The sequence below is a fragment of the Ochotona princeps genome, chromosome 14 (assembly GCF_030435755.1).
Source record: "Ochotona princeps isolate mOchPri1 chromosome 14, mOchPri1.hap1, whole genome shotgun sequence".
Taxonomy (NCBI): domain Eukaryota; kingdom Metazoa; phylum Chordata; class Mammalia; order Lagomorpha; family Ochotonidae; genus Ochotona; species Ochotona princeps.
Window position 1 is genome coordinate 57,722,653 of NC_080845.1, and position 21,286 is coordinate 57,743,938.

At 50.6% G+C, this 21,286-nt stretch overlaps 1 protein-coding gene across 3 annotated transcripts; it reads right to left on the reverse strand.

Annotated features, from left to right (window-relative positions):
• Positions 1-11,522: 11,522 nt before the first annotated feature.
• On the reverse strand, positions 11,523-19,965 carry IDNK (IDNK gluconokinase). Of its 3 annotated transcripts, none has more exons than XM_058672741.1 (5): positions 19,840-19,965; positions 18,484-18,514; positions 18,070-18,156; positions 14,179-14,222; positions 11,523-12,788 (listed from the first exon to the last, which is right to left on the reverse strand). In XM_058672741.1, exons 1-5 carry the CDS (start codon positions 19,887-19,889, stop codon positions 12,437-12,439), a joined length of 564 nt encoding a protein of 187 aa, XP_058528724.1. In that variant the 5' UTR covers positions 19,890-19,965; the 3' UTR covers positions 11,523-12,436. The 3 variants fall into 3 exon arrangements, with proteins under 3 accessions (XP_058528724.1, XP_058528725.1, XP_004581189.2); XM_058672742.1 differs by having other exon boundaries at positions 18,484-18,513; positions 19,843-19,945; XM_004581132.2 differs by lacking the exon at positions 14,179-14,222 and having other exon boundaries at positions 12,558-12,788.
• Positions 19,966-21,286: the final 1,321 nt, after the last annotated feature.

Genomic DNA, 21,286 nt, shown 5'->3' on the forward strand with positions numbered 1-21,286 from the left:
TCAAGGTGATACTTGAAGGGACTTTAAAATTGTGGTGTGGAAAGCAGGGACGACTTCCAAGAAGAGGGCAGCTAATTAAAAGATGCTGGAAATGAGCATTCTGAGTATGAGTAGCCTGGTGTGGCTCAGTGCAAGGTGAGCAAGGGGGAAGAACAGTATGGCAAATGAGAGGAGACATGGGGAGAGGTGATGCCTGTGTGTGAGAACTACTGTACTGGGGGAGTAGGGTGTAAGCAAGGACACGGGAAGTAATAATCTAGTTGAGCTGCGAGAGGCTCTTGGACTGGTTGATGGCGATAGTCGTATTGAAATCCGTAGAGAGAAGGTAGAGCCAGTAGGGTTCACTGATGTTGGAGATAGAAGTGAAGAGCAAGAGAGGAATTAGGTGAGGCAGTAAGGTGCTTGATTGAACATGCAGAGGTGTTGAGAAGGCCGTAAGAGGAACCGCTACTGCGGAGACGAACAGGTAGGGAGCAAGAAATTAGGTCCTGGAAACTAATGAAGAAATTTTCAAGAACAGTGTTACAGACTGTTGAACGCTGTTGCTTCAGGTCCTTAGCCTGGATTGAGTATTCATCTTCAGATTGAGTTGCAAGCAGGATCCACGTGCGTGGCACCTGGAGGCAGGGGTGGGTAGAATTGTTGCTGGCATTCGGTCAGGAGATAGCAGTACTGATCAGCTAGTGCTCTGAGCCCCTTTTCTCTGGGACACACTTTTTGACAATCTTTACATAGTTTATTAGGTCACAAAGGGTCAAGGGCTACAGGAAAGTGGGTAAGACTATTGTTTCTACATTATTGCTTTTTTTGGTATCTGGGGTAAAGGTGGGGTGGGAGGGAGAAGCCCCACCCAGCCTCCCACCCATTCCAGGTCCCGAAATGTAGGGCATGCTCTGAGGGTCCTGCTCAAGTGGTTTTGATAGTTCAACAGCTCTGAATTGCTGCCAGTCTCGCCATTCCAGCATGATAAAATCGCTGCCGAATCCACTGGTTGACATAGTCCACCTTAGAGTCTCCGTTTGCCCAGATTTTTCACTGTCGACACATGATTGATTTGCTCTGTCCTCTGTCCTCCATTGTGCTGCAGGTTCCTATGGACTGCTGCATCCTCCGTGTGCACCTGGGTATGCTGTTCACTGTTCCATCTGAGCCTCTGAGGAGGCTGAGCTTTGACACATGCAATCCATGGTCAGACCATGGAATCTGCACTTCTCTTCATGGTTGGGGTTCTGAGATCAGCAGTTCAGTTGGAGGGATCCCCGAAGAAACTTCATCTGAGGTGATCGCAGACCCGATTCTTTGTGTGTGTTTGCGAAATACAGGGCCTGTCATAGTTTGTTGCCCCAATCAGCTGGTGGTTGCAATTGCTGGGTTAGTTCTGTTTCCAGCCCTGTCTTTCACACGAACAGTGGGTGGTGCAGTCCAGTCTGATTCTGCCCAGCACACACTTGACCATCACACAAACCAGTGGGAGTTGCAGCCTAGTCAGAGCGACCCGCAATAACCCTGCTTGCCAGTATGTACAGCAGACTTGTTCAGTTTATCCCACATCCTATTCAGCTCTTCTGCATGTCAATGGGCGTTGAAGCTTAGTTTAACCCAACCAGGCCCACTATCCAGCCCATGCACATGCTGGTGGGTGCCATTCTGTCCAGACAGGTCTGCCCCAGTCCTGGTTTTCATGCTTTCCAGTAGCAGTGATAACCCAAGAGGGAGGTGCCCACTATTTCTCTCCTGTGCCCACTCCCGGATCATGCGCTCTCCAGGTGGTTCTGCAGTTTAACTTAACATAATTAGCCCCTAATGCCAGCCTCTGCCATCTGATGCTGTGGCAAAGCCCAACCAACCCTCACCCACTCTGATTTATTCTTGCACCAGTAGGGACAGTGAGCCAAGCCTTGCTCTTCCCTGATCTAGCTCACATGAGGCCCACAGGTGTTGTAGCCCTGCCCGGTTTGGTCTGTCCCCATCCCAACTCACACTCTCCAATGGGAGTGGCTGTACAGCAAGAGGGCCTTCCACATTCTCTCTACCAGTTTTACCCCTCCCTCGCTGGTTCCTACATGTGCTGGTTGGGTGCTGCGGCCCAGTCTGGCATGGCCCTGCTTGCCTCGGCTTTTGGTAGTGGGTGCTATAGCCTGGCCCGGCCCAACCCACCCAAAATTCCAGCTGAAGCTGGTGAGGGTTACAGTCTAGTCCAGCCCAGCAGGTACCCAATTCCAGCTGTAATGTGTACTGATATGTGTTGTGACTGAACCTGTCTCGAGCCACTGTTCTGGTGCTCAGATTTGCCAGTGGGTAATAGGAACTGGTTCATCCTGATTCGCCCCCAACCTGCGCCAAATATATGTTGGTGGGTACCTTTCACTGGCCTGTTCTGGGTTGCTCCCTAGTATGGTTCTTTTTTTTTTTTTTTTTAAAGATTTATTCATTTTATTACAGCCAGATATACACAGAGGAGGAGAGACAGAGAGGAAGATCTTCCATCCGATGATTCACTCCCCAAGTGAGCCGCAACGGGCCGATGCGCGCCGATCCGATGCCAGGAACCTGGAACCTCTTCCGGGTCTCCCACGCGGGTGCAGTGTCCCAAAGCATTGGGCCGTCCTCAACTGCTTTCCCAGGCCACAAGCAGGGAGCTGGATGGGAAGTGGAGCTGCCGGGATTAGAACCGGCGCCCATATGGGATCCCGGGGCTTTCAAGGCGAGGACTTTAGCCGCTAGACCACGCCGCCGGGCCCCTAGTATGGTTCTTGACTCACCTGCAGGGACTGTGTCCTGCAAGAGGAGTTGCCCAAGCTCCTCCATCAGAACCTCTCCATGTGCCACATCTCGCGCATACCAGTGGGTCCATGAGCCAGCCCTACTCAGCTCACCTCCTGTCCTGGCAGGAACAGTGGCCTTTCCTGATTGACTTTCAACCCATTCTGTTTCAGCCCAGCCACGGCGCATCCATACCCAGACACAGCTCACACATGGCTCAGTAGGGAGAGACCTAGCCTAGTCCATCCTACATCTACCGTGGTCCTCCAGAGCACTAGATGGTGCTGGAGTTTAGCTCAGCTTGGTGCGTCCAGTCCCAGTCCACACTAGTGTCAAGGGAAACTGCAGCCATGTCCAGACCAGAACACAGCTCCCACTCTGGCCTGTGCACTCACCAGTGGGAGCCAAAACCCAGCCAGGGTGTCCTCTTAGCTCCCCAACTGGGCCTGTTCCCAACCATAGATCTTGTGCATGCCAGTAGTTGCTCTGACCCACTTAGTATAGCCCCTCACCTATCTTGGCCTTTGCCTTAGATGCTATGGCCTAGCATTCCTGGCTCATGCACACGAGTAGGTATAACAGCCTAGCTCGGCATGACCTGTAGTCCATCCTGATTTGTATTCTTACTTGTGAGCTAAGATCTGCTCTGCCCTGACAGGTCTGCCGCCTTCCATAACCAGCCCACACATTAGTCAGCCGTTGGAGCTACTTTGCCCAGCTTGTCCAACCCCTAAGCCCGGACCATGTGATCATCAGTGAGAGTTGTAATCCACCAGGGGAGTTTCCCACTCTCCAGTTGACCCACTCCCAAACACAGTTCTCATACATGCCAGTGGGTGTTAGACCAGTGCCCGGAATAGTTTTGGCCTTCCATTTTGGGCTTGTATGAGCTGGTGAACATTGCAGCCCGACCCATCCCACACCCTATTTAGGATGCACATTCGAGTGCCTTCTGCCTTGACCTGCCTAGACTGTTGTCGGTTCCTTTACCCATAAGTGATGGCAGGTTCCATGGTCACCCTTAACTCAGCCCACCACCCGAACTCTTAAGCTAACCAGTGGGACTAGTATTTCCACAGGGTTTGGCCCACACATCCCCCACAGAATCCACCTCCGGACCTGGTTCTCTCGCATGCTGGTTAGTGTCATGGCCCTGCCTAATGTGACCCCTTCCCTGATCCAACATTCTGTCAGGTAATAGAATCTGGCCCTGCTAGACAAGCCCCCAGCCTTAGCTTTTGCATGGACTGGTATGTGGTGGTCAGCATTGTTTGGTGATAACAAGTTCTACCCAGGACTCTCATAAGTAGGCTGATATATCAGTCTGACCTATACAGACATCTGGTCTCTCCCCTCCAAACCACCAGGTCTCAGTACCCTAGCTTACCTTCAAGGAAAAGTTACTGTGTCGTTGGGAGTACTTCAGGATTGATTTACAACCCACATGCACAGTGGTCTCAACATGGACATGCCTAGGCATCAATTCCGTACCCCCAAAATCCCAGAGCTCACTGCCTGGTGGGCAGCAGGCGGAGCCTGGTGCCAAATGGCACACTGGTCACTGGCCCAGTTCACTGTGTGGTCGCAGTGTCTGGAGCCTGGGCCCCAAGCATGGAGTCCGACCTGAACCAGGACCTCCTAGCAGCCTGTTCTCCTACCCAGACCCTAAGGTTGCACCTTCCTGGTCCCACCCACTGTACCATGTTTGTGGTGGGTGCAGCCTGGGCCCACCCTATTCCCCATAATTCCCTTCTAAGCATACTCACCAGGAAGGGAAAAGCCTCTGGAGCCCAGGCCCAGCTCAACACGTGGTCGCAGTGGCTGGAACCAGGGCCCAAGCTGGGACACGGTCTTTAAAAAGAATGGGGTGTATGAAATGGAACAACCTGTAGAAGTCAGTATGGCAATTTCTTTGAAGACTCGAATGCAGAGTTCACCTTTGACCCAGCAGTTCTGTTGGCTACATAATAGTCTTCATAGAAAAGGAGGATTAATATTTGGGAGATTTTGGTTATTTGATAAAAGAAGCTACTTCAAGTATATTCAGAACTTTTGGAGAAAGATTATTTTCTTTGAAAGGCAGAGGGATTGAGGAAGAAGTAGAGCTTCATCCTAGGGTTCACTCTCCAAATGGTAACTAGTATTGACTCAGGCTGAGCCAGGCCAAGCCACGGGCCAGGTGCTGCTTCCTGACATGGATGCAAGGACCCGAGCATTTGGGGCTTCTTATGTTGCTCTCTCACACACATTAACGGAGTTGGATGGAAAGTGGAGCAGTTTTAATCTGGTGTCCATTTCGAATTTTTTAAAAAAGATTTATTTTTATTGGAAAGTAGATATACTCTGAGGGGAAGAGACAAGGAGAAAGATCTTCCGTCCATTAATTCACTCCCCAAGCGATTGCAACAGCCAGAGCTGAGCTGACCTGAAACCAGGAACCAGGTGCCTCCTCTGAATCTCCCACTCTGGTGCAGGGTCCCAAGGCCTTGAGCCATCCTCAACTGGTTTTCCAGGCCACAAGCAGGGAGCTGGATGGGAAGCAGCGCTGCCAGGACACAAACCGGCACCCATATGGGATCCTGGCATGCTCAGGGCAAGGACTTTAGCCAGTAGGCTACCAGGCTGGGTCCTTGGGTTTTTTGTTTTGTTTTTTTAAGATTATGTTTAAATTCTATTTGAAAGTGAGAATAGTAGGAAAAACCAGATCTTCTCATCTGCTGGTTCCCTTTGCAAATGGCTGCTATGACCAGAACTGGTCTGGTCCAAAGCTGGGAACCAGCAGCAGCTTTTGGGTCCCCCATGTGGGCTTGGGGCTCAAGGCCATTAGCAGGGAGCTGGATCAGAAGTAGAGCAGCTGGGAATCAAATCTGCCTCGTTTTTGCAGTCTTGAAGGAAAAGTTGGCTTGGACTTACTGAGATTTTCTGAGTGATCATTATGATTCTGTCTTGTTTCAGCCTTCAGTTGACTTTAGAACCTAGCCCTTCTGTTTGATATGTACTTAGGTGAAAGCATGAATTCTCATCTCTTCAGGGATGCTTAGGTTAGACCTTTTGAACTCTTTGCTGGTTGTTCTAAAGATGGATGATGTATCCCCAAGTGTATCAACCTGAAGTCTAAGAGAGCTTAATGGCAAAGTCTTTGTAGTAAGAAGAAAATCAGTGCCTAACAGCCAAGAGCTATTCTGGTATGAAAAACCAAGCCACTCACATCCCTGGAAGAGTTACTTGTAACTGTTATGGCTCAAGAAAAAGGACCATTCTGTGGTCTTTTCTGAACAGCCACATCGTATGTGTAAGCATCTCCTCACCCTAGCCAAGATGCTGGGTTAGCAGTTACAGTTTTTGTGCCATAAGATTCCCTGTGATCCCTTGCCTTGTGGCTTTTTTTTACAGCCCCTGATGCGATGTGCAGTAGAGCTGGCCTTCAAGTCACGATGCATCGCTCTCCAGCCTTCTCCCACTAAGTTTAGTTACAACTCTACAGCATCTGAGAGGGTATCCTGGGGGTGGAGGTGAGGCTCTATGGGGGCAGTAGCAGGGGTGAGCCCTGCAGGAGGGAGATGTGTGGCAGTCTAGTCTTCACACTTGAGGTTCCGTGAAGCAGGACTCCAACAGCCCCCATACTGGTGCTCAACAGCCTAAGGCTGGAGGAGGTCTAACCGATTTCTCCTTCGCTGTGCATTGCTGGTTCTTCCTAATGCTCATAATACCGCTACTTGCTACCCTGATCTGTAGGTTTGGGTCAGCACACTTGCTGTTCAGTGGAGAGAGAACAGGCTCAGACACTGTGGGCTAAGAAGACGAAGTTGCTGGTGAGTGCTCTTGGGGTACAGTCACCCTGTGCTTTTGCTGCCATATGAAGTGTTCTCTGCAGAGACGCAGGGTGCCAGCAAGATCTCAGAGGTGCCTGGCGACACCGCATTTGAGTGTTGTGTTCATGGTCATGCTCAGGATTGTTTTTGTGGATCCTATTCCAGAACCAGGCTGCTCGGCAGGTTGCTGGGTTATCTCCCTGCCCTCAGAAACCTTTTCCAGCCCCACCTGATGTGGCCTTAGCCAAGGGTGGGGACAAGGTGGAAAAAGACCTACCTGGTAGAGGTAAAAGAGAAACAGCCAACAGAAAGCTAAGATTCATGCTGATGGCCTGGCACGGTAGCCTAGTGGCTCAAGTCTTCACCTTGCATGCACCGGTATCCCATATGGGCACTGGTTTTATGTCTTTCTCAACTTTCCAATAAAAATAAATACATCTTTAAAGAAGATGGGAAAGAGGCAATAGACAATTATGGCTGGGGGAGGGGAAGGCATTAATCACATTCTGGTAGTTGAGACCTCTGGGAGGCCGAGTGTGAGCCAGTACTGCCCTCTGGTAGCCCAACAAAACAGGTGGCAGAGGACAGCCCCGAGAACCTGTCCAGCAGCTGGCGGCCCAAGTCTGTCTGCGGTTTGGGGAGGTGGGATGTTGTTTCCTACCAAGGAGGTCCAATAGAGAATGGTTTGCAGGGACTCAAAATAGGGTACCAGGCAATCCTGTCACTCTAGCTAACTGGACTCTCCCCACCACTCCCTAGAGAACCCTTCCCACAAAGAATTGTGAGTTGAATGTTATCCTCTCCTTGCCCCAGAAAGCTGTGAGAGCTGAGTCAGTACAAAGTGCTGGGACCAAGACTTGAAATACCTTCACCTGGCTGTCCTTGTCATGCCCCAGAATGGAGGCAGATGGCCACTTACACTGCTTTTCACAGTGGAGGAGCACAGGAGCCAGCTCTCAGCCAGTTCTGAGATTTGTTTTTATTGGACAGTCAGATATCAGAGAGAGGAGGAGAGAGAGAGAGGAAGGTATTCTGTCTGCTGATTCACTCTGCAAGTGGCTGCAATGGCTGGAGCGGTGCTGATCCGAAGCCAAGAACCAGGAGCCTCTTTCGGGTCTCCTACACTGGTACAGAGTTGCAAGGCTTTGGCCCATCCTCAATAGCTTTCCCGGGCCACAAGCAGGGAGCTGGATGGGAAGCAGGCCCACTGGGATACGACCCGGCACCCATATGGGATCCCAACACATGCAGGATGAGGGCTTTAGCCACTAAGCTATCTCGCTGGGCCCCCTTTCACATTTTTAAATGAAATTACTTGGGAATAAAATCTAAACAGGTAATAAATATGATGCTCATCTCCTTGACATTGGGGAAGGAATTGCTAATGCATTTGAGTTTCAGTGCAGCACTGTTTGGACATGACCATGCCAAATGAGGAGTGGAGAAGTTAGGTGCCATACCCATCCGAGCCACCGTAAGAGGTGCAGGTGCACACAGGCTGAGCGCTGGTGGCATACAGCTACACGGTGCTCATGTGGAACGGTGAGTAGGTTGGTAAACTTCAAAGGGAGGGTAATTTTATTGATGAGGTTCTTGCATTCCTGGAAGTTGTGTTGTTTATTAATTAACACATGAAAATTTATAGAGTATACATTCTGCTCCTGTAAGGGTCAGCTGTTCTTTGGTCCTTCGGAAAGGTCCAGCAGGATATTTGAAGATCCGTTCTCTTGCGGAGAGACCTTGTCTTCTGGTTAGCCATATAAGAGTTCCCACCCCAAAGTGGTGGTTGAGCAAAGATGAAGTAGCTCATTGGCACTCCTCAGGTATTGTGGTGAGAAGAAAATTTTGCTATAAACTGGAATCTTGCTTGGGTGTGTGAAGGATGTGGAGCTGGCCTCTCAGCTTCATTCTGAGACATGCCCCAGATGGAATGACAGTGGGCACCTGCTATGGGTTGTGCCCTGTTCCACCTGCTCGAGTAATTCACACGCCACAAAACTGACCATTTTAACATACTCTATAGTGGTTTGTAAATACATTTCATCACGTGGTGTGTTGTGATTTGAGTATTTGTTCCCACCAACACCCATGTTGAATTTCGGCCCTATTGTGAAAAATTACGAGGGCAGAAACAATCTGTTGATTGTCACTTGAAGGTGAGACCTTTGGAAAGCCATCACTAGTTGCACCCAGCTGACCCAGAACCTTCCGAGCTTCAGGACTAGGAGTCGAGTACATCTGTGTTGATCAGTTACTCACCTGTGCTGTTTGGTTATAGTGCAGACATCACAATGCTATTAGCTAGCAGTCTCCGTTCTCCCTTCCCCACTGCCTGGCAGCTCCTTGGTCTGCTTCCTGACTCTCTGGATATTCCTGATCCTGGTGTTTCGTGTTGTTGAATTGTGTAACATGCTGCTTAGTGTCAGATCCCTGGGGCTCATCCATGTTGAGTCTTTCTTGGGCCCAGCACGGTAACCAGCTGAGTGGAATCCTCGCCTTTGCCACACCAGGCTCCCATATGGGTGCTGGTTCGTGTCCTGGTGGCTCCACTTCCCATCCAGCTCCCTGCCTGTGGCCTGGGAAAGCAGTCTAGGACGGCCCAAAGCCTTGGCATCCTGCACTCATGTGGGAGACCCAGAAGATGCTCCAGGTTCCTGGATTCTGATTGGTGCAGCCCTGGCCATTGTAGCCACTTGGGGAGTGAATCAGCAGACTAAAGATCTTTCTCTGTGTCTCTCCTCCCCCTCTCTGTATATTTGCCTTTCCAATAAAAATGTCATTCTTTTTTGTTGTTGTAAGTCTTTTCCCTTCTGGAAGGACTGGCTGGGCAGATCCAGCTTCCCCTTTGGTCTGTTGTGCTGGGCCATGTAAGCCAATGTTCTTATTCAGAAAAGGAACTCGCACACCTTCGTTGAATATTTTCCACCTATGAACTCTAAGTAAATCAGCCACTCTTACTTGGTGAGGGTCCCTTGCTGGTCACCTTGTTAGCCTGCAGGTGACTGCCTATCATCTGTGGCTTTTGGTGAGCTGTGCAGTGGGTCTTTGCCAGACTGGATCCAGCATAGCCCTGTACTCCAGTATTCTTAAAAGTCTAACTGCTCTGGAAGGGGCTCAGAGGGGCTTATCACAAATAGGCATCCAAACAGGATCCTGCTTTGCCCCACAGTCACGCACTGACCTGCCTGCTCAGCTGGGTTGGCTAGGGGCTTTATTTATGCCTCAATATTTATCTGTTTTCTTGGAAGAGCAAGGAATCAGAGATCTTTCACCCAGTGGTTTATTTCACTAATGCTCCCAATAGCCAGACCTGGGCCAAGCCCTGGCTAGGAGCCAGGAACCCAATGTGTCTCCCCTGTGGGTTTCAGGGACTAACACCATCGCTGCCTCCCAGGGCACATATGAGTAGAAAGTTAAGAATCTGGACTGGAACTCAGGTGCCCCTCATGTGGAAAGTGGGCATCCTAAGGGGCATCCTGACTGCAGTGCCAGATGCCCGCTTCGTTCCCTGAGACTTGACTCTCTCGCTGCCAGTGCCGGCTTAGCACACTGAGAAGACATCTGTCTGAAGTCCTCAGGTGATTGGAGAACCACTGCCTTCCTCCATTTGTTTTTCCTGACACTGTAACAGACAGGAGCCCCAAGGCCCTGGGCCCCCATGGCCACATCAGTGAATCCAGGGAAAGGCCAAGCAGCCAGGGCTAGGAGGAGTGAAGACACTTGCACAAGACACGGTCTTCCTGGCACAGCTGGGCCAAGCGGCAGGGCACCGTGAGGGGTGGGCAGGGCTCGTCCAGCACCTGCATCGCACTCCTACGCTGTGCCCTCAGTTCAGAGTCACCTGAAACCTGAAGTCACATGCTTGTGTATTCCCAGCAGCCCCCCACCCTGAGGCGTGGCTGCAGCCCTGCTGACTGCAGGGGCAGACATTCCGGAGTGGGCAGCTCCTCAACTGAACTGTCTGTACCTCTTGCCCACTTGAAAAGGCGTAGCAATTCCTTTAAAAGAATCGTTTCTTGTCTTTGTTCTTCCAAAACGACCTTTTTTATTATCCTGAAATATTAATGTCGAAGCCCTACCTTTTAAGTAGCAATTCACTTTTTAAAAAAGATTTAGACATTATTTATTTGAAAGGCACTAAGTGAGAGAAGAGGATCTTCCAGCTGCTGCTTCTCTCCCCAAATGGCCATAATAGCCAGCGCTGGGCTGGTCCAAAGCTAGGAGCCAGGAGCTTCTTTTGAGTCTCTCACGTGGGTGCAAGGGCCGAAGGAGCTGGGTCATCCTTTGTTATTTTCCCAGGCACATTGGAAGGGAGCTGGATTGGAAATGGAGCAGCCAGTCCTCCAACTGCCCATGTGGAGTGCTAGCGCTACACATAGTGGCTTGACATGCTATGCCACAGCAGTTCACTTCTTACATTTAAATTATACAAATAGGACACTTCACAACATTTTTGGGCAAATGGAATTAAAAGATGTTTACTTTGGTGCAAAAATATTGAAATCCATTGGAATTTGTTAATCATATGTGAATTTTCCAAAGAATGAAAGATTACCTTTTGCTACCAGTGGATGCAACTGGAAATGTTATGCTTAACCAAAGAAGCCAGTCCTAAGGATAAATATCGTGTTTTCTGTGATATGTAGAAGTTAATTTGGAATCTCAAGGACTGTACAGGAACGGAACGGACAGCTCGTGAGCTGGTTGCTTTTAGTCCATGTTTGAACTCCTATGGGACTGTGGTCTTGTGACTTGTCGAATCTTGTGGTTAGTGGTTCAGGAAGCCTGTAATTAAGGAGTGGATGGACTTGTTTTTACAAAAATTAAAAAGGAAAAGAGAAGGTTTGACAAAGAGAAGGAGAGAGGTATGATTAGCTTGGAATTGTGCCTTTGAAACATGTTCTCTTCATATTAACCAAAATTAAATAGGTTGAGAAATGAATTTTCCTTGACCTTTTTGAAGACCTCTCATATGCACAAGTTTTCATCTTTTGGTACCAGACATCTTTTAAATTAACTTACCATGGCCTTTGTTGAGTCCCACCTCTTCCTCATTTTAAAGATTTATTTACTTATTTGATAGATAGGCAGAGATTTCTCATTCACTGGATTACTCCCACAGTGACTGCAACAGCCAGGAGCCAGGGACTGCATCTGGGTCTCCTACGTGAGTGCCAGAAACCCATGAACTCGAGCCATCCCTGCTGGGTCAGAAGCAGAGTGGCTGGGACTCGAACCAGTTACTCCATTATGTGGTGTGGGTGTCCAAAAAGGTGAATCAGTAGCTGTGCCAAATGCCCATTCCTGAGCTGACATAATTTTAGCCAAAAGGCAAGAAAATTGTTGCTGCTGACAAACATATTTGTATTCATGGCCGAGTTCAAGTTTGTTCTCCTTTACTTGCCACTGGGATCTACTCTTACAAGCCGCTGCTGCGGACCACAGGTTAAGGACGGAGGATTGGAAGGCATGCCGTGAGAGGTCATGCTGATGAGTGGCTAGTTTTTCACTTTCCCGCTGTAGAGCCAGTGTCCAGGCTCCAGGGAGAGCCAAGTTGCCTTTATTCCTACAGATTAAGGCACCCGTGTTGGAACCCAGTGAGGATATTGATTACAAAGCTTCCTCTGATCACATGACTGAGTTTGTTGACTTTCAAGTTCAAGTTAAGCCTGATTCCTTTTTTCTACTCCTGTGTCATGTGGATCCCCAACCCCTGAAAACACCCCACCCTAGGGATTCCGGACACCATTTGGTATGTTCCTCCCGGGAAGAACCGAGACTGCAGCATGAACGGGGTGACGGCACGAGACTGGGCCAGACACGGGTGCCGGTTGTCATCTGGTCCAGAGCCTGGAGTGGTTTCACGGTCCTTTCAGAGTTTCCAGGACTGTCACTGTGATCTCGGGGGGACTCTTGTCCACGCTGATCTCGATGAAGTTTTCTGGAGGACATGGGGGCTCGAGGGTATCAAACTGGGACTGCAGTAACTCAGGGGGCATAAAGTGGCCCTTCCTTCTGAGCAGGCGTCCAGAGATGACCTCAAATGACCCACTCAGGTGCACCACCAGGAGCTGGACCCCCGCCTGCTTCTCTTCCTTCCCCAGCTCCTCACTCGTGCAAAGGAGGTCATCTTTTCCTCTTCTTAAGATGTCTCTGTACATTTTCTTCAGGGCTGAACAGGCTAGAACCACATGCTGTCCAGAGGCTACATCTCTATGGAAAAACAAAGAAGAGCCACTGAATGAAGCTATTCAGAATGGCCCGTGTTATTTTCATTTTAGTGTATGTGCTGTCAAAGCAAGCACTAAAATGACCCCTTTCAGTTCTAGGTGGAGGACTCCAGTCCTACCTCCTGACCAGCGGAAGGCGTTAGGAAATGGTGGGTAGGCATCAGGCAGTCAGGGCGCAGATGAAACCCCCTTCCCTAGTGAGCTGACCACATTGGGGCACAGGCATAGAACTCTGAGTCTCAGCACCTTGTCTGTCCCACTGAATTCCTGGGGCTAAAATCCTCGCCTTGCATGTACCGGCATCCCATATGGGTGCTGGTTTGTGTCCCAGCAACCCTGCTTCCCATTCAGCTCCCTGCTTGTGGCCTGGGAAAGCAGCCAAGGATGGCCCAAAGCCTTCGGACCCTGCACCCACATCGGAGACCTGGAAGAAGCTTCTGGCTCCTAGCTTTGGATCAGCTGAGCTCTGGCTGTTATGGTCACTTGGGGAGTGAATCATCGGACGGAATATCTTCCTCTGTCTCCTCCTCGATTCTGTATATCTGACTTTGCAATAAACAAATAATAATATCTTAAAAAAAAAACAAGTTACAGAAAGAGAGCTGGGAAGAGAGAGCTCTTCCATCTACTGAGTCACTCCCCACATGGCCCCAACAAGCAAGACTGGGCCTCACCAAGCCAGAAACCCCATCCTGGGGCTAAAGTGTGGAAGACAGGGACTCGGGAGCCATTAAAATAAATACATCTTTAAGGAAAAAAGGACTTCATTTTAGAAAGCAAGATTTATAACCCATTTTCTGACCTTTGTTTATTCTTCCCATGTCTTAACTGAGATTTCCAGTGAGGTCAGGCTCACCACATTGGGAGCAGTGTTTGCTCAGGGCAGGCAATAAAACTGGATAGTGCGGAACTGTAATTCTGGTGGCCAAGTGTTTGCTGACTTACAGAAGACACCAGGTCCTCCTGGGTGGCACAGCTTCAGGAGGGGGAAGGTGATGGCTGAGCCCGTCTGTAACAAGGATGGCATTTTAGCCCATTTTTGGCATTTATTGTATAGAAGACATGGTTCTAAGTGTTGGCTCTCACTCTGCCTACTGATCTGTGAGCAGGAGCTGTAGCCATTTCCGCTTTAGACAGCAAGAAGCAGGATGTGGAGTCCCAATGGCAGGTGGAGAGTTCCTGCCAGGATTCGTGGACAGAGCCTGAATGAGCTTCATGCTGTCCATGGCTGCCAGAGGTCATTCTGGCAGAAGCGCACTCTGTCTCTGAGGTCCCTGATTGCCTGTCGGTTGTGGTTTGAAGGATGTAGTTTCCTTCCTGCACTCTCTGATGGGTTTCCCTTATCCCCCGGCTTCAGTCGAGAGAACTCTTACCTTAGTAAAATGTCATGCAAAGTACACAGCCACGGGATTCTGTCCTGAAATTAAAGCAGAGACCAAGTGATTTTTTTCCAGGAGCAGTGTGTGCGTGGACGTTGCAATGTCATGTCCACAAATGTTAAGGGCCAGGGAGACGGTAGTGGTTTGAGCCATGTGGGCCGTGTTGTTGGGCAGTTAATCATAGATATGTGTTCATTTGGGTCTTAATGGCTCCTTTCGTAGCCATCTCGACTTATCTCACTCTCCCCAACGTTATGTTTTCCCTGGCTCTTGCTGGCTCCCGAAGCGTTTCTTGCATTGCCTGCCTTTCTTAAACACCTCTGATCTCCAGAGGGGTGTTCTCCTAGACCCTTAGAGCAGTTTCCTGACGCCCTCTCCAAACCCTGTTGTGTGGTACCATGACAGGTATTTTTGGTTTTTAATGGTTCCTGGCTCATAACCGCCTATACCAAGGCAGGCTATAGAAACAGGTCTGCAGACCCCTGTCACATGAGAGAGGTCCTGACCATATCTTCATGGGGGGGGGATGCTGACAAGATGGGCTTTGTTGGGGTTCCCACTCAACTTGTGATTGGGTCAAGTGTCCAGGGACCCAGTGGGTAGGGTGTGGCAGGGCCTCAGGTGGCTGGAATGGGGAAAGCAACCATGGTTATGCTAGCTTCATGAAATGAGTAGGATAATTCAGCCACTCTTGGTCTTTGCAAGAGCTTATATGTAACATGAGGCACTTCACAAAGTTCAGGGAAGTTGGAATCAAATGGTGGTGGGATGCTGGGGAGGGTCTGCTGCTCACACTTCCTCATCCGCATCCCTCCTGACATCCTCTGCATCCAACCAGCCAACGGAAACGAGGGTTCACCTGACCTCTGTAACTCAAGGTGGATCAATCAAATCCCATGCCAGAGCTGTGGGTGGCCTGGAACCTGAGGCTCTCTGCAGGTGCACAGGGTCAGAGGTGAGGTGAGCTGCAGCAGTCACCTGCATGGCCGCTGCAGAGGTGACAGCTGGCATGGCAGGTAGGGACCAGGTTTCAATACAAAACCCCAATTATGCTTCATACACACCTTGGATGCATAGCCTCATGATGGTGATATTTGTACATTTTTAAGATCTATCCACTTTTTGAAAAAGAGTTACAAAGAGGGAAGGAGAGAGAGAGAGAGAGAGAGAGAGCTTCCACCTGCTGGTCTACTCTCCAAATAGCTGCAATTGCTGGGCGTGGGCCAGACTGAAGCCAGGAGGCTCTTCAGGGTCTCCCACATGGGCGCAGATGCCCAAAGACTTGGGCCACCTCTGTTGCTTTCTTTGGTACATGAGCAGAGGGCTGGATCAGAAGTGGAGTAGCCAGAACTCAAACCGACATATGGGATGTTGGCACCAAAGGTGGAAGCCTCGCCTACCGTACCATAGGGTTACAGTCTGTGAAGAAATGCTTCAGCACTTTTCAGATTGGCAGTGCAGGGAGACTACATTTATAATCAAGGAAAACAGAGAGAGAGAGAGAGGCTAGCAGATAAAGCAAGAGTAGGGAAAAATAAGTTCTAATTTTAAAGTTACTACTTATAAAACTGTTATGAAATGATTATTTTTATAAAAGTGGATTTGGACATATTGCAGGTCAGATACTCTTTTCTGAAGCTAACAACAATGGACTTGAAAGCTCGACTTACTCCCCAACAGCAGCATGATAAAATAATTGTGTAGAAATACAGAACTCTAGGACTAACTAGCTGGCAACTTAGAAATCATTTAGTCTAATGTCCTCATTGTGTAAGTGAAAAGTGAACTCAAAGATGAAGTAGCTCACCCATGCTCACACATCTAATAGGAACAAACTAGAAGTCAAACTGAATTTTTCCTAAAACTAAAACTCCGTCAGTGACTTTACAACTGACTATCAACTACCTGTAGAAGGCTTCTCTCGAAAGTTCCATGGTGTTGAGATGGGGAAATCACAGCTGTGGAGCTCAGGCCTGGGAAGGGCCTGGCAGATCACAGAGCAGCCCTCTAACATGGGGATACCTGTGTGGGGACCCTCCAAGGCCAGAGAGCAGGCATACCTGCCTGGAAGTCCAAGCAGATACAAGCTGGCCCTCCTGTCCCCTGCCCCGCTTCCTGGTCCACCTCATCATGCACTCCTTTTAAATCACCAAATCCTCTGACACATGGAGAGAAAACCAAGCTTTGTGTCAGTATTTTTCCACGTTTTGAGGAGCTCATTCCCATCTTGAGTACACGAATGCCTCCGTCCCCCATCACCTGTTCAGATCTGTGAAGATCCCACATGTCCCCAAAGCCTTCCCCAGCCTAAGGCCCGCGCAAGGGGAGGATGCAGGCAGAAGCCAAGTCACACATGGACTGCTTTGTGTTCTGGGCTTTGGAGATCTCGGATGTCAGACAGCCTTCTTGCCCCTGGCAGATGGTTAACATCGAAGCAACAAGAACCAGCAAAAAAGCCTGGGAAGGCAGGATGTTCACTGCTAACAACTCCAAATGCTGGCCCTGATCTGCAGGTGGGGGTCCCCACGCATCTGCCCCCAGGAGAAAGCCTCCTGGGTCACTCGCCAAGGTCGCTGCGCCCCAGCCCACCCTGCCCCCATGTCGTCATCTGCTTCATAGCACCCCCTGATGCATTAAGTCCTTGCTTGTCCCCTGCTCTAGGAGAGCAGGCCCCTGGCTGTCCCCAGACCCCAGCACAGTGCCAGGCACCCAGGAGGGTGCAGAGAAAGCAAAGGGTGGTGGAGTAGTGACAGATCTCCATGCCCAAGAAGGGACTAGCATGTGAGCTTGGCAAGGGGGTACAGGGAGTTCCTGAGATCACAGACCCTGCCCTCACCCTACTTTGCTCTGCTTTGCTTCCTCTGTCCTAGCTACCTTCAGCTATTTGGAAACAATTCAAGTCACAACTCTTGCAGTGCAGCCACTGGGAAACAGCCTGAATGACACCAAGATGTGCAGTTTTAACTTGATTTTTCTCCCCAACACAGCTGAACTAGCAGAACACATAAAAACCAAAGCAAAGCTCCTAGCATGGCCAGCAATTTCCGGCAGGCCAAGGGCAAGGGTTAGTAGTCACCTGTTATCAAGACCTGTGACAATTATGGGGAACTTTGGCGCCTACTTCCTACCACCCTGTAGGACATGGGTCTTTCCACCCTCCCCACTTCCCAGGAGGAACAGGGCCTGCAGAGCGCCCCCGGAGCAGCACCCTCCTGCCCCCCCACCTGTATCTGCCTAAGACACACACCCTGGGAGGTGGCCCGGTGACCCTATGGACCAGACAATACTCTACATGCACCCACAGACCTGTCACAGGTATTTTCTGATGTATGTACTGGTGATGCAACAGTTAGCCAAAGTCCCTGCTCTTTTGAGGGGTAAAGTCTAACTGCTGAAACAGATTACTAATGAAATCTTTACACCATCAGCTGTCAGGCTGCAGCTGAAAAAGGAAGACAGGTGTACACAGTGTCATGAGAGGTCACAACATATACATGAAGCCAGTCAGGATGGGCTTCCCGGAGGAGGTGGCATGGAGCCTGGGTCAGCGGCTTGAGCAAGGCTATCTGGAGGGAGGGGGAAAGCAGCACATTGGAGGCAAAAGTGGAGAAAGGTGGCGACACAGGCCCAGTGGGGGCGGGGGGAGGAGCAGCAGGAGGCGCCCAGGGGCTCCCATGTTGGCTGCAATGGTCAGATTGGAGCTTGCAGAGGTTACTGTGGCTTCCGGCAGGAGGCCAACGGGACTGGGAGGAGAGGACCGGCTTCCATAAAACGCTCCCTCCTGGGGACTGCCTTCTGCCCTTTAGAACCCACAACATGGTGCCATGGCAGGCCCTACCTCTCTAGGGACAGGAGGCGCTGCCCCAGCAGGCAAGTAAGACTCACCTGGTCATTCAGTGGTATCCCCTGTCCCATCTTCTGACGACTTGCCTCTGGGTGGTAGTCATCTGCGTCATAGAATTTCCACCCCAGCTTTGAGAAGGAAAGGAAAGGAGAGTGGCGTGACATGACAGTCACTACAGGTCAAGGTCACTACCAAGCAGGTGGAGAAACAACAGCACCACTGGCCCTGGGGGGGCACTGCATGCGCCCCTCCCCCGCAGCTCCCTTTCTCATCACGATCATTTGTAATGGCCAAGGGAACAAGCGCTCTAGTGCATTTCAAGGCCATGCTGGGCTGGGGGTGGGGGTGCGGTGGTGCCAGGACAAACCAGCACAGGCCAGAGGGCAGGCAGGGAAGCAGTGTGGCCAGAGCACAGTGGGACATTCAACCCTGAGAGAGCGGTCATCAGTGGTTACCTCGGCTGCCAGCAGGGCGCCCACGGTCGACCTGTGGGAAAGACACCAAGGTTCCTGTTAGTACTGCCACGCTCACGGTGCACAAAGCTTCCTCTTTGCCGGGAGGTCCAGGAGACAGTGCTGTCTGTGGGCTCTAAAGCAGGCATGGCCTTGACCCTGGGGGCCAGAGCCGGGCTTTGTCTTCTGCAACACAGAGGAGACCTAACGAGCCACTGCCCATCATTTATTTTTCCAAGAGCCACAAATCCAATCTCATGAACTCCCTGAAGTATTTTTCCTCAGTAACCAGTTTATTCAGATGCTTACTTTGTATAATTTTAAACCTGTTGTTTGGCATTGCCTGGTTCTCACACTGTTCCAAATAATCTTTCTGTTTTGAGACTGGTGTTCCCTTAAGCCATTTAGGCCAGGGCAAGTATTTTCTCAAATGCTATGCAGTGCAATTAAAACTCTCTGGGTTCCTACAGGTACTTAACAAAAGCTACAAAGAACTCACTGTTGCTACACGTAAAGATCCCTCCCTCACAGTGTTAACTCGTTGGGCTTCCTCACCTGCTCCGAGGCACAGCCAGGGTGCTGGAACGGGACCCACCACCTAGGACTTCACTCTTGCTGCCTCACATCACGGCAGAAAGTGCACACTCTCCAATCCTACAACTGTTACACGGTGAGGTTTTCTGTCTCCTTTTCAGTTAGAAACTCCCTGTTTTTGACGTGTATGTGTGTGTGTGTGTGTGAGTGATTTCCTCAGCGAGGAGATAATGCAAGACTGAGCATTTAGCCTCGTGGGTAAGACGCACACGTCCCACGTTAAGAGCCGGAGAGTTCAGTTTCAGCTCAAGCTTGGTGTCTCTGCAAACCCAGGAAAGTAGCAGGTGGCGGCTCCACCAACTGAGTCCCGGCCTCCCACGTGACCCAGGCTCCACGGAGCCAGAGGAACCCCGGTAGCGCCGGAGTGCTTCCTTTTCTTCTTTCCCAGGCCTTCGGGAGACCCCACCCCGTCAACGTGGGCTTCTGCCACTTGATCAGGACCTCTGCCCGACTAAGGGCCGTGCGGGCTAGGGCGCGGTGGTGCCCCCCGCCCCGGCCTTCCAGTCGGGAGGCGCTCCAGGTGGAGACGCTGGCGCCACAATCGTCTTCTTGCTCCCACCTTCCGTCCCTCTTCCGGTGCCAAGGCTTTTCCGCATTAGGATCACCCGCTTATGGAGCAGAGCCCGGGTCGCGGATGAGGTCCTAGGCCAGGCGCTGCGGCGCACGGCCCGCAGGGCTGCCGGCCTCGATTTCCGCAGCGTTTGCGCCCGCCGTGCACGCCCCCTCCTCCCGGGCGCCCCCGTGCCCGCGCCGGGCTGGACCTACTTCCCTGAGCCGCTCACACCCATCACCAGCAGCGCGCCGGGGGTCGCCATGGTCCGGATCACGCTCCTGGCTGTCGCCTTCCGTCCCCGCCTTCTCAGCGCCCAGAGGGCGGTGCCACCCAGGCGGGCAAAGGGCCGCTGGCCGGGCTCTCCCGCGCCCACCTCGGCGCCCCGCCCCTCGCCTTCCCTTAAGAGGCTGCTTAACCACCTCCCCAAACCCTCAACGTCTTCCTATCATTCCGTGATAGGTGCAGGTGCGTGATCTGAAATGAAGCGGCCCCGCGGCTCATTGCTCGGCTCTGTTTCCTTGATCCTTCTCGGCCCTGCTTGTACATTCCTAGCTACCCTCACATGTGGGGAGAGGAGTTCAGGCTTAACCCAGCTTCCCCGCTGGCTGAGGGTCCCCCTCAGTGTCACACATGGGGACACTGCACACAGCTTATCCTCCGCGGCTCTCGCTGAAGATTCGCGAACATAACGGGATGTTGCAGTGCCCTGGGTGATTATAACCACGGGTATCGGGCCCCTGTTACTACCTCCCAGATGGCTTCAAACACAGCAGCTTGTGGTCAACCCTTGGTCATGTGACAGAGTGAAACATTCGCAGTACAATCAGTGACAATCCGTATGTAGCTATTCCCCTGTACTCACTGCTCTGGTCAAGATAGAGAACATTTCTAGAATTCCAGTGGATTCCTTGTGCTCCTTCTCCAAGTTGAACTTTTTCAAAGACAGCTGGTATTCTAACGTATGTCAGGTGATTTTTTTTTTTTTTTGCCTGTTTTGAGAAAAAACAATCATTGACTTGTTTTGATTGGCATTATGCTGTCCGTCTTGTGCATGGCAGTGAATTATTTTTCATTGCTGTGCTGTATTCCATTGTATGACTAGACCACAACTCAGCCACTTATTTCACTCCTTCTAAATTTTAATTTTTATATGTGTTTTTGAGAATGTTGACATGTTGATCAGGGTGGGAAGGAAGGAGGAGTAGGGAAACGTGGATGTGATCATTGTTTCCAAATTTCCCATTTCTTCTTCCTATATCTGGGGGAAGGGAGTAGATAAGATAGAAGCCTTCCTCAGCATCCCAGCCACCCCAGTACCCAGGGATGGGGAGCAGCCACCCAGTATCAACCCAGGGTCCCTGATATGGCGCATGCTCAGAGGGTTCTGCCCAAGTGATTTCAATAGTTCTGAAATGCTGTTGATCTTGCCAATCCAAGAATGAAGAAACCATTTCAATATCCATTGGCTGACAGAGTCGAACTTAGAGTCTCCATTCGCCCAGATATTTGCTGTCATCCTATGGCTGGAGTAGTTGCCCAATTTGTTCTGTCCTTCTTCCTCTGCTATGATACCAGATGTCCTCTGCAGGCTCCACTGGGCTGCCAGATCATTTAGGCCAGCTGCCCACTGCACCACCTTTTCCACTTAGAAGGCCCAGT

What these genes read in the sequence shown, in the direction of transcription:
- IDNK (XM_058672741.1), bottom strand. Translation starts at nt 19,889, where the DNA reads ATGGCGACCCCCGGCGCGCTGCTGGTGATGGGTGTGAGCGGCTCAGGG. An exon ending in GGTGTGAGCGGCTCAGGGAA is followed by an intron (nt 18,515 to 19,839) that starts GTAGGTCCAGCC and finishes TCTTTCCCACAG; the next exon opens with GTCGACCGTGGGCGCCCTGC. An exon ending in GCGCCCTGCTGGCAGCCGAG is followed by an intron (nt 18,157 to 18,483) that starts GTAACCACTGAT and finishes TCCTTCTCAAAG; the next exon opens with CTGGGGTGGAAATTCTATGA.